The following is a 12566-nucleotide window of genomic DNA, read 5'->3' as shown; positions in this document are numbered from 1 at the left end:
TTGAGTATTTCCTTATTTGTCTTGCTACTTTGTCTAAAGTGCATCACCTCACATTTTTCAGGATTAAATTTATTCTATCACTGATCTGCCCATCTGACCAATCTGCCTATATCTTCCTTTTAACTAAAACCTCTGCCCTCACTATTAACCACGTGACCAATCTTCATGTCATCCGCAAACTTAGTTATCACCAACCACGTCCCCCCACTTTCTCATCTATCTTTTATATATATATCACAAACAATAACGGACTCAGCACTCATCCCTGTGTTACGCCAATGGACATCAGACTCCAGTCACACAAGCAGCCTTGTACCACCAGCCTCTGTCTCCTGACACTAAGCCAATATTGGACCAATCTTATCAAGTTACTCTTGATCCTGTGAGCCTTTGCCTTCATTATCAATCGCCCCTTTGAGACCTTGTCAAAGGCTTTGCTGAAATCTATATAAACTACATCAACCGCACTGTGCAATTTGTGCAGTGAGGGAGCATTCCCTGAAGGTTCCCTGAAAGACCAGTAATAGTTAGAAATGAATGCGCTGGTTGTACTGGACCTCCATTTTGAAGTATACAACATGAGTCAGACCAGTATGACATATTCACCAGTTTCCTTCAGGACTCCCTTTTGAAAACCTGGTTACCCGAATGCAGTAACTAACAGATGCACTTCAGCAACTGCTCAAGCTTAACCTTCAGGTTTCTCCTAATGACCCCTATGGCTTTAAGAAAGCCACAGCAACGTTGTAGGAACACAATCCACTTCCAGTGCACAGTTTTTACCAGCAAATCCTTGGTCAATATTCAAAATTCCCCACTGTAGTGATTGTAACAAGGTCAGGCAGGTGGACCTCCTAGAATGTGAGTGACATGATATTGGCCTCTGTGGAGTTACTTCACCCACCTCACTTTGTCACCACAAGATCTGCGGGAGAACTCAGGGATGGGCAATAACTTTATTTACCCTTCTCCCTGGGGTGGGAAATGTGGTGAAAGAAATCGGGGAGTGAAGATGGAGTCATAAAACAAACTGAAAGAACTGCTGATGCTGGAAAATCTCAGCAGGTCTGGCAGCACCCTGTGGAGAGAAATCAGAATTAACAGAGTTCTGAGGGAGGGTGACTGGACGCAAATCGTTAACTCTGATTTCTCTCCACAGATGCTGCCAGACCTGCTGAGATTTTCCAGCAATGTCTGTTTTTATTTTGTCTATGAAGGAGTTATGCTAAGTTTGTGAACAGGCGTAGATAGGCGCTGGGGAGCAATAGACAGAGGTAGGAACCCTTCAGGGTTGGGGGTGGCCTACAATGCGGCTGTGTGTAGTTGACGCTCAGTGTGTGAGGGACCAGGACTTCCTGGTGTAGACCAGCGCCCGATTTTCTTTCTCTCTCTCCCCCAGCTACCAGTTGCGCCTCGGCTTGAGCGGACGCTCGCCTTTTTATTTTGCCGGAATGTAGACTGGCCGCCAGTTCAGTGAGGGTGAGTGTGAAACCTCGCCTTTCTTTCTCTTTCTGTTTCTCTCCTGCTCTTTCCCAGCGGCCGCCACCACTCTTACCCCGCACCCTGAAACTTTCCTCACGGCGAACTTGGTTTGCACCAAACGGGACGGGGTTCCCGCCGAGATGCGGCAGCCCAGGCCGCGCCCGCCCGCTCGCTCGCTCGCTCCCCTCTCTTCCCTCTCAACTGCAAACCCCTTCTCGCTCTAATCCAACAAACAACTGCGGCTGTTGGGAGACCTGAAACACAAACAGAAATCGCTGGCGAAACTCAGCATCTGTGTGTGTGTGTGGAGGCAGGGTTAATGTTTCGGGTCCAGTGACCCTTCTTCAGAACTAATAGCAACTCAGGAAAAAGTGGTGTTTGTGCTGAAGAGTAAGTTAGGGGAGGGAGAGGTGAGCGGGTAGGTGGAGATGGAGCGCGCAGAGAGATACGAAAGTAAACCAGGGGATTATGGCTGGAAGGCCCACAGAAGGGAAGCGAAATAAGTGATAATGAGAGCTGAGCAGAGTGGGTAGGCTGCTGAAAGCAAAACCCTGTAATGTGATAATAGGCCTGAAAGTGGGTGAAAATGGGTTGACTGTGTTAAAAGCAAGCCATGTCATAACATGTCGCGGAGTGGGGGGGAGCATGTTTAAAAAAAACATGTAGAAGCTATTCTCTGCCTCCCTTGCCATCTCTTCCAAAGTTGGCTCAAGTTGAAGATTCCACTGTGCGTCAGACAGGCTTAGGACAATTATTGTCCAGACACACTTCAAAAAGAAGTATTTAATTTTTTTTGTTTCAATTAAATTGTTTGACAGACCCAACTGAGGAACACTACAACTTCTGAAACCCACAGCAGTTATTATTGTTGCCATTTGGCGAGCTGTACAGTTCAGTTGGTAATAACTATAAAATGCCAGAGTATTGTTGTTCCTGACACTGCAAAGTATTTCACTGTCACCTTGTGGGATGGTGGTATTTTAAGATATTTAGTCTTGTAGGTCGCAGACTCATTAGCCAAAAGAGGTCATTCATCTTATCGGGTCTACCCTGTGTCTTGGAGAAAGCGTTATGCCTTTTGCTGTACTAAAGTTTTTTCTTCTCAAATTGCATTTGCTTATTTTGCAAAACACATAAAACTGCGCCCTCTCCATCCTTTCACAAGTGGGAGCAGTTTCACCCTATCTACTCTGATTGGAAAATTCATGATTTCAGAAATTTGTATCAATTTCCCCTCACCTTTCTCATCTGGAAGAGAAATACTGCCATCTTCTCAAATGTATCCTCATAATTGAGGTTTCTAATCCCTGGAACCACATATGTAAATCTCTTTGATTGGTTTGCATCCTTCCTGATGTGTGGCAGCCAGAACTGTACAAAATACTCCTGCTAAGGTCTAACTATTATCTTCTATTAAGTTCAGCATAAGCTTCTTGCTCTTTTACTCTAATGCCTAATTAATAAAGCTTTGGATATTGTGTGCTTTATTACCCTGATCTGCGCATATGTACTTGGGTTCCTCTGCTCCTACACAGCCTTGAGGAGAGAATATTTTTGTTGAATGCCGTGTCTCCGTGTTCTTTTGACCAAACTGCATTAGGGACATACGTGGGAAACTGAGAATGGAGCCAGAAGATGCAAATAAAGTTTTAGCTGAGTACTTTACACTCTGTATTCATGATGAGATGAATGATGTAAATTGAAAAATCAAAGAGAACTGTGACATACTTGAACAGTTGAGAGGGGGGGGAAGATGGTAGTGCCCCTCAGCCTCTGACACTAGTGAAAACAATTGCAAGTTTGTCTAACTTCTTCTTATAGGAATACACTCCAATCCAGGCAACATCCTAGAAGGTCTCTTCTGCATCTTCTCCAAAGCCTCCACATCCTATAGTGTGGGGACCAGAACTGTACACAATACTCCAAAAGTGGCCTAACTGAAGTTATATACAACTGACACAGTGATGTTTATTTGTAACACACCTGCCTTGGGATCTGCACTGGCAATGTGATTTGGAGCCGGATACTTCAGACAATTCCGAGTTACTTAGCCGGATCAGTACTCAGGAAATATTATCAGAAAAATCATTATTCTCCAATCACTACACTCCAGGATATTTATACAGCTGAACCCTCAATTACTCACATTGCCCCCATCCTTATCCAGACTCAGCCTGTTGAGCCAACATCTGAATTAATCTGGAACTGACCAGGCTAATCTCTATCATGCAACTAGCATCCCCTCACCCACCCTGCCTTTAAATTAATGTCACTGCATCAATCAAAGGGGTTGGTGTTGGAGGGGGAAACTTTGTTTGTTGGCATTCTTTTATTTTCAAATTGTGCACAACCATTTAAAGAGGGCATTTGTGATTTGTTAATTGGGTTAGAGAAACTAGTCATATTGCAATTTGGATAGACAAGTTGTAGTGAAAAGTTGACGTCTCTCGGGGAGGTCTATAAAATCCAGACCAATTCATTGCTGGATAAATTGGCAGTGTCTGAAAGATGTTAAAATGTTTCAGATAGTCACTGGTTTTGGCTTCTTCACGAGTATAGAGATGGTAAATGAAACAAATCTATTTTCATGATGAAAAAGAACATTTCAGCTGGATTTAAGGATATCAGGTTGACACTGAAGCAGGATTAGGATGAAAATAATATTTAGTTTAGGACTCATGAGCTAGGTAGACTGAGTCTTTTGTAAGTCAGCACATTTATTTTTATTTTTTGCAACTTCATACTTGTTTTGGTTCGTAACACTCTTCCTGAGTCAGGGATTTGTGAAATCCAAGGTCCATTCCAGTTCTGTCCCTGAAAGAGGCAGCAATATTAGCAGTTTAACATCCATCAGCTGTGATGGGGGGAGGTGTTCTATCCAGTGACGGTAACGCAAAAGTGAATTATTCATATGCTCAACATCTCCATTTCTGCAGTATTTGTATTTCTAGTTGGAATAGTAAATACTGTCTTAATGTTAACTTGTTAGTGTGAAATATATAGTCATACCTTCATATATATGGCAGATGTGCTTAACTTATGATCTAAGTGCAAGATGTGGATCTATAGTTCTTATGCTGGTTATGGAGTGACCATTCTACGTGCAGTGTTGTGACCAAGTCTGCAGGAGTGAATAAATTCTTCTCTTTTCACTCCCGAGGTTGGTGTAACAGTTCACAATTTTTAAAAAAAATTGTCTTTTCAATTTAGCGTGTATGTGACCATGTGTGAAACTATGAAGAAACAAGTTAGCCAGAACTCTTAAGTTAGAAACTAAGGAGTTTGTTTTATTACTTGAAGACAAAAGCTTATTCACTAAAATGAATAACATTATAAAAAGTTAAAACTCATTCCATGCCCTATGACATACACATAAACTGGCATGCAAGTGATCATAGGGTGTGGGAAATAGAGTTGGAAAAAATAAGTCCATAAGGGAAAAGAATCATAAATTTCTATTCTGGAAGCTCACGTGGGTTTGTGTTCAATATAAGCTGGTTGTTCTTCTGGAGACACTTAAACTTCAATCAGTCCTTTTTACAGAGTCGATAAAATAGCACTTGGAGCTCTTTCGTTTTCTAAAAAAAATTCCTTCTCTTTGTGATATGGTTCAACTTGTAAATGAGATATAGCCTGAGTTTGAAAAACCTGCTGAGAGATAACTGCTGTCCACACCATCCTGCAGGCCTTCTTGTTGTTACTCCCTGCAACATCCAGAGAAGTTTATAATGTCACTTCTTCTCAGGTGGGATTTTGATCATATGACAGTTAGCCTTTAGCACCCAATGAAGCCAATTGATATTAACTAACCATTTTTGATCTTTCATTGTCAAAGTGATCAAATTACTACTGAAACAGATGAGGGCACCCAGCCCATTCCTCCTCGCTCCATTTTAGCTGGAGGCCAGAAATGTAATTTGCTATGAGATGCATTTAACCACAACCTAAAAATCGGGAATGGCCATTTTTATAATCCACTGAGATATTATGCTATTATGCACAACAGGGAAATGTAAAATACCAGTAGTAGTGGGAAAGTTGAGTTGTAAACCATGAGATTATCTCACTTATCCTCCATAGATGTCTCTAGATAGCAAGTACTTTGCTTCCCAGATTACATCTGTTAAATGATTCTAGAGAAAAGTGGCATCTGTTGGTCTATAGCGTTTATTCAAATTGTGGAAACCTTTGCAGAAAGTCACTGCAGTTATGTTTTAATGCCCATCAAGAGAACATATATAATTAATAAATACAATACTTCCTTAAGATTTTCCACAGTAAATAATTAACAGACTGCTAAAGTCAATAGGACAACATTGTAACATAACAATAGAGTTGAAATCAATTTTGGCACTAAAGTAGCTATTTAGGTTCTACAACTTATTTTACATGTATGAAGACACTAGAATTGTAACTAATGGAGTACTGGATAGAAACTATCATTGTTGTCCTCTTGCATCAAATGCATTATTTATTGAAGTGTCACCAATGTGAAAAGAACTGACAGATTTGTGAGTTGCTCTTACACTTCACTGCTGAGTCACAACAACATGTAAAAAGCCAGTTTTAACTCCAAGTTAGAGCAAATATGCAATCAATTTTTTGAAAAAAGAAATACTGTTTAGTATAGTACTTGGATATCTGTATCAATGTATCTGTTACACTTTGAGTAAATACCATGTGGTATATCCTCCAGCAGTTCAAAAGCTAGTGGCGTTTTTAAGCTTCTGACCTGAGACTGGGGAGGGAGGAGGTAAATGGGCAGGTGTTGCACCTTTGCCGGTTACAGGGGAAGGTGCCGTAGGGCTGTGGGGAGGTGTTGGGGGTGAAGGAAGTGTGGACCAGGGTGTCACGGAGGGAACGGTCCCTGCGGAAGGCAGACAAGGGAGGGGAGGGGAATATGTGTCTGGTGGTGGCATCTTGCTGGAGGTGGCGGAAATGGCGTCTGATGATCTTCTGGATGTGGATGCTGGTACAATTGGTCAATCAACTTACTGCAGTCACTGATGTCAAGGGCACACCTAGAATGAAAGCACTGGCCCTAACAGCAATTGTTGCACCAGAAATTAGTTTTTATCAGTAAATCTAGTTAATTAACGTGGAATCTGCGCCCAATTAGAGTGTGATGCACAGTACCATCTTCTTCAGTGGTTTGCCCATAGTAGGCCATTCAGCCTTTTGAGTCTACTGTACCCTCCATTATGATCATGGCTGATCGTCCAACTCAATAGCCGGATCCTGCTTTTCCTCCATATTCTTTGACCCCCCCCCCCCCCCCACCCCACCCAACCCCAAGAACTGTACCTAATTCCTCCTTGAAATCGTACAATGTATTGGCTTGACCGTTTTCTGTGGGAGTCAATTTCACAGGCTCGCCACTCTCAGGGTGAAGAAATTTCACCTCATCTCAGAAACAAATATGGCAAAAAAGGTCTCAAAACTGTAGCTTCAGGTTTGAAGTCATACAAGATCCAATTGTAGGAAGTAGCAAGACAGTGGTAAATATTTGTTGCCCAATATGTTGATAATTTGTGACATCTTATTCTTTCTTATGTGAACTGAAAACCAACAGTTCTTTCATTTGCTGGAAGGCACCACTGCGAAAGGCTCAGAAGTGAATTTTTCCTTTGGTTTGAGAAAGCATGTTTGAGGGTAACAAGGATAAAAATAACCATACAAATGAGGAAAAAAAATTGGGATGAACTGAAACCTGATTTGTCGATGACCATATTAACTGTCTTCATGTCATCTTTAGATTGCGCCTTGTGCGACAGTTTATTCGGTTGTTAGGTTTCACTCCATTTCTCCACAGGTGCTGCCTGACCTGTTGAGATTCTCCAGCATTCTCTGTTTGTTTTATGTTTCCAACATCTGCAGTATTTTGCCATCATTGTTAGGTTTCACTAACTACCTAATTTCCAACTTTCCCTTCACAGAAATTCCAACCACGTCTTGTTGCTCAATTTCCAGAAGAACATCATGAAGATCACTTTGAAATTCAAGTGGGTTTGGCTGGGGAAGACCTGTCTTCTGATCAGTTTTTTATGGATTGCTTATGTCATCATAGAACTGTCAATCTCCACTGTTCAAAACTCTGCTGGGCAGAGCAGTCGTGAGGAGAGAAAGTACAGAACCTATTCTAATGTTGAAGAAGCTGAAGATTTGTCACGCCCAGTATATGCAAAACCTGATATTGATCTGAGCAGTCCAGGGGAGCTGGGTAAGGCTGTAAATTTGCTGCTGAATGCCGATGAAAAAAAGAAAGAAGAGGAAAGTGTTGAAAGATATGCTATCAATGTTTATATAAGTGATAAAATATCACTGCATCGCCACATCAAGGATGATCGAATGGCTGAGTGAGTTTTATTTAAGTATTCTATTCTTAATTATCCAAAGGAAATGTGGGCATTTGTTTTAAATTTGCTGGACTTGATTCTGCGACTTAAAAATGGTTTGCTGTTTTCCACTGAAATGAATAGAAAAAAATACCTATATGTGTTATGCTAAGATGTTAATAATTAGCAGTATTGTTGACTGCCATTCTTCATGACAATTGACCATCAATGAGCTGCTTTCTAATTTTCTTCATCCCAGCTCCAAATATAGATTGTTTATTGAATCACTTGATGCTCATCACAGCTCACTTCCTATCATAAAGTTTCTCATCTATGTCAATCACATGTATAACTTTTGCTTAGCACGAGTGAGGTTTTATCTCCCTGAACAATGCCTAGCAAAATCACCAGTGAAATTATAGATTATCTGTCATGATTTCAATACACCTAGCCGAAAAGGGCAACTCTAACATATAAGGGTACAACTGCAAGAGTTCTCAACAAAACATCTTAGAATTACACAGCAAGTCTATGAATGGGTGAAACAAGTTCTGAAATTTTGGGTGTGTATTTTACGCCAGACTTGCTTTTGGTATTCATGAGCAAGAACTCTTCAAGCTTTTCAACAACTGCCGAAAGTGCTCAGTCTTGCAATGTGAGAATGTTTCCATTTCTGGATATCTTGCTCCGCGCAGTGCTTTTAATTTCACAGTCATATATTTGAAATGGTTTAGGAAACTGAAGAGTTTCACTGAATTTATGGCAATAATTTAACTTGCTGAACTTTAATGGAATATGATTTATTTGCTAAAGGAATTTCTTGTTCATTTGGAATGAAGTGTAAATGCTAAATTGCCCATAGTGTGCAGGGATTTGCAGACACAGGGATAGGATAGAGGGGTGGGTCTGGGTGGGATGCTCTTTGCAGGGTCAGTGTGGACTTAATGGGCCAAATGGCCTGCTTCCACACTAGGGATTCTATCATTCCAATAATGTATTGTGCACCAAAGAATACAAATCAATACCAGAGTTGCAGAATACTTCACCTCTATACATTGGCTCAATCCTTTGAATTGTAGGTTCGTTCCTTCTGTGCTTGTGGGACTGTGTTTTGGATAATGAGAAAATGGAGAGATGTACTTCTGGTTTTCTTCCACTGTTCAGAGTTCCTAACTTAATCTGGTTGCAAGAGATATGAAAGAGTTCAGTTGCCTGGGGAAAAAATTAAGTCACAGAGCGAGGCCACTTGGCCTGTGCTGTCTTTCTGTTTGAAGAGTTTACCAACCTTATTCTGCTTTCTGTCTTGTGGTATATAAATCTGTAGATGGTATAGAAGCTTTTCTTAAAACGTGTGATTTGGGATATCCGTCTCCACCATCCTGTCTTGGACAGTAAGTTTCTGATCCTCCCCTCACTTTGGGTGAAAATATTTCTCCTATCTTCCCATTTATCTTTTAGCCAATTACTTGAAATTGATGCCTGCTGGTTCTTGACTTCTCTGCTATGGAAATAGGGTTTACCTATCCACTTTGAATTGACCCTCTTAATTTTATTCACCTTAATTATAACTTCCTTCCACCTCTTCTAGGAAACAACACCAGCCATTCAATCATTACTCTTAGCTAAAAATTTTGGCTTGTCAAAACATTTTCATAAATTTCCTCCGTACTCTTACTCATGAAAACACAAGTTTCCTGTAGTGCACTGATCAGAACTGTTTGCTATCCCCTAGCTACACTGACAAAGAACTGTGGATGCTGGAAATCTGAAATGAAAACAGAAATTGCAACAGAAATTCAGCAAGTCTGGTAGGATCTGTGGAGAGAAAGCAGAGGTAACGTTTCGAGTCCGGTGACCCTTCTTCAGAACTGATGGGTCACTGGACTAGAAACGTTGACTTTGCTTTCTCTCTACTGATGCTGCTAGACCTGCTGAGTTTCTCCAGGAATTTCTGTTTTTGTTTTAGCATTTTTGTATGGTCGAGCAAAGCTTCCTTGTTCTTCTGTTGTGTTTTGCCTGATACAGGTAAGTGTCCTGATTGCATCCCTAACAGTTTTATACATTTGTTCTGCTGTTTTTAGGAATCTATGGACATGCACTCCAAACTTCTTCTATTCTGGTATTCTTGTATTCTGTTATTTATTGTGTATTCCCTTGTATTATGCACCGCTCTAAATGCATTACCTCATGCTTATCTGCATTAGATTCTACTTGTTAATTTTCTACCCAGGATATTAATACCTTACTACAGTTTACAGCTTTCTTCTTCTTCATCAAACTTATAACCTTTCTTTGTGTGATCTGCAAACTTCTCACTTGTGCTATCTGCATTTAGATTTAGAAATTTGAGATAAACAAGGGACCAAGCACTTAGCCCTGTGGGAACCCCATTGGAAAGAGCCTTCTGTTTACAAAAGGGCCTGTTAAATATTACCCTTCACTTCCTATCATCGAGCCTGTTTTGGATCCATAATGCTACTTTCCTTTGGATCTGAGACCTTAAGCTATAGGAACAGCATTAGGCCATTGAGTCTGCTTCACCATTCGATCGTGGCTGATATGTTTCTACTCCCCATTCTACTGCTTTCTCCCTGCAACCCTTGATCCCCTTACCAATGAAGAACCTATCTATCTCTGTCGTAAAAACACACAATAACTGCCAGAGGAAGTGGTAAATGCAGGTACAGTCACAACATTTAAAAAGCATTTGGACAGGTACATGAATAGGAAAGGTTTAGATGGATATGGGCCAAATGCAGGCAAGTGAGACTAGCTATGACTGTATGACTTGGGCTACACAGCCTTATACATCCATGAGTCCACAGATTAACCACCCTCTGGTTGAAGAAATTCCTCCTCATCTCAGTTCTAAATGGTCGTCCCTTCACCCTGAGGCTGTACCCTCGGGTCCAAGTCTCTCCAACAAGTGGAAACATCTTCTCCATGTCCACTCTATCCAGGTCTCTTGGTATTATGTAATTTTCAATCCGATCCCACTCATCCTTCTAACTTATGGGCTTTTAATTTTCTGACCAGTCCACTATGTGTGATCTTGTCAAAAATCTTACTACATTCTTTTGTTTCAGAATTTATTCTAAGAATCACTGAATATTAGACAGTAGATCATCTTTTTCTGTGACAAGTGGATTTATCAGAAGTTACAAGTCAATAACCTAAAGACGTTGAATGTAATATGGCTATTAGGGCAGTGTATTCAAATCAATATTAAAGAATGTAATATTAAATATTTTACTACTAAGAAACACCTTTTCAAATAGATTTGCAAGTAAATCTGATTTTTTATCTGGTAGAACCTCAACTGCATTTTTTTTGTACAGAGTTTGGAAAAATATTTCTTTCTCATTGCCTTTTGTCATTCACTCTATTCTCTCAGCCAGCTGGCAAGTTAACAGTTTTGAACTGGGAGTGCTGATCCGTAATAATTTGCAAGGAAGCACACATGAGCAATCCAAGGCATCTGATGTAATGACCTCTTTTAGTTTTTGTTATTTATCTTCCTCCTTGTGGTTGAGTATCACGACTTCAATATATATTTGAGATTGAGAATGTAATGCATGATGATTTGCTGTTATGAACCTGTTTTTATTGTATTCTGTATCGCAGTGTGCTAACAAATTTGTTCAGTAGTTGAGTGTTTTCTAGTTATTTAACTCCTCCCTGTTCCAGGCTTCAACTGTTAAATTAAAACATTTTTTTTTGCACAATTGTCAAGCTTGAGGTGGAAGATTGAATGTCCTGTGTTTTTTGAGTCTGTTTTGTTTTTATTATTTATCATTTAAAATTGGGAGAGTTCTGGAAGCTTGTGTAGTGCAGTGCAGTAACTCTTTAATTTGGACAGTTAGTGAAAGTATTGCATAAAACAGAACTAAATTGCTGCATACACAACCTCTGCATTGCTCTTGTGAGCTTTGCTTTAAAGGTATTTTGTCTTAAATTTTTAGGCTGTTCTTGATCCTATTGAAATTCTGCTTCATTTCAGATGCAGGGCAAGGACGTTCAATTATAGGAAACTTCCTACCACTTCTGTCATTATTGCATTTTATAATGAGGCCTGGTCTACACTTCTCCGCACAATTCACAGTGTTTTGGAAACATCTCCTGCTGTTCTCCTTAAAGAACTCATTCTCGTTGATGACTATAGTGATCGAAGTAAGGAAGTTAATTATGTTTAATGTATTTATGCCTTTGTGATATTTTCAGGCCATCTTTAATGTATGGTATGATAGAGTATATGCCTAGTCTCTTTTTGGGACTGTTTTGGTTCAGACCTATCTCTCAGTTGACACCTGTTAACTCCAAACTATGGAAGACAGATCCCAAAGACGCTGAATGGGTCTGAAGCGTAGACGTATCTCTTTCCCCCAAAAGGAAGGAGCATTCAGAGTATTACTGCTCACTGTGACCTTTTCATTAAGTTTTACCCAGCCCACACTATTCTGGATATAGTAAGGATCTGGAGAGCTAGATTCAGTGATGTAACTCTCCTGTAAGGTGTGTGTGGAGACAAATTTAGAAGTTAACAATTGAAATGATTGAAAATATATAAATTCTAATGAAAATATATAAATTCTAATCCATATGGAAGAACCAAACATTGTAGTTCATAGTGTGATGGGGGTGGCACGGTGGCTCAGTCGTTAGCACTGCTGCCTCACAGCACCAGGGACCCAGGTTCAATTCCAGCCTCAGGCGACTGTCTGTGTGGAGTTTGCACGTTCTTCCCGTGTC

General features: G+C 40.3%; 1 protein-coding gene across 1 annotated transcript; it reads left to right on the top strand.

The window, feature by feature from the left end:
- Window positions 1-1328: 1328 nt before the first annotated feature.
- LOC125481390 (polypeptide N-acetylgalactosaminyltransferase 4-like) lies at window positions 1329-12010 on the top strand. Its single transcript, XM_048592872.1, has 3 exons — window positions 1329-1479; window positions 7419-7838; window positions 11818-12010. Exons 2-3 carry the CDS (start codon window positions 7462-7464, stop codon window positions 12008-12010), a joined length of 570 nt encoding a protein of 189 aa, XP_048448829.1. The 5' UTR covers window positions 1329-1479; window positions 7419-7461.
- The last annotated feature ends 556 nt before the right edge of the window (window positions 12011-12566 follow it).

Source organism: Rhincodon typus, unplaced genomic scaffold (genome assembly GCF_021869965.1).
Source record: "Rhincodon typus isolate 14 unplaced genomic scaffold, sRhiTyp1.1 hic_rhity00001958, whole genome shotgun sequence".
NCBI classification, from domain to species: domain Eukaryota; kingdom Metazoa; phylum Chordata; class Chondrichthyes; order Orectolobiformes; family Rhincodontidae; genus Rhincodon; species Rhincodon typus.
Note: the sequence above shows the minus strand (reverse complement) of the source record. Positions and strands in the feature narration are given on the sequence as shown.

What these genes read in the sequence shown, in the direction of transcription:
- LOC125481390 (XM_048592872.1), top strand. Translation starts at nt 7,462, where the DNA reads ATGAAGATCACTTTGAAATTCAAGTGGGTTTGGCTGGGGAAGACCTGT. An exon ending in AAGGATGATCGAATGGCTGA is followed by an intron (nt 7,839 to 11,817) that starts GTGAGTTTTATT and finishes GCTTCATTTCAG; the next exon opens with ATGCAGGGCAAGGACGTTCA.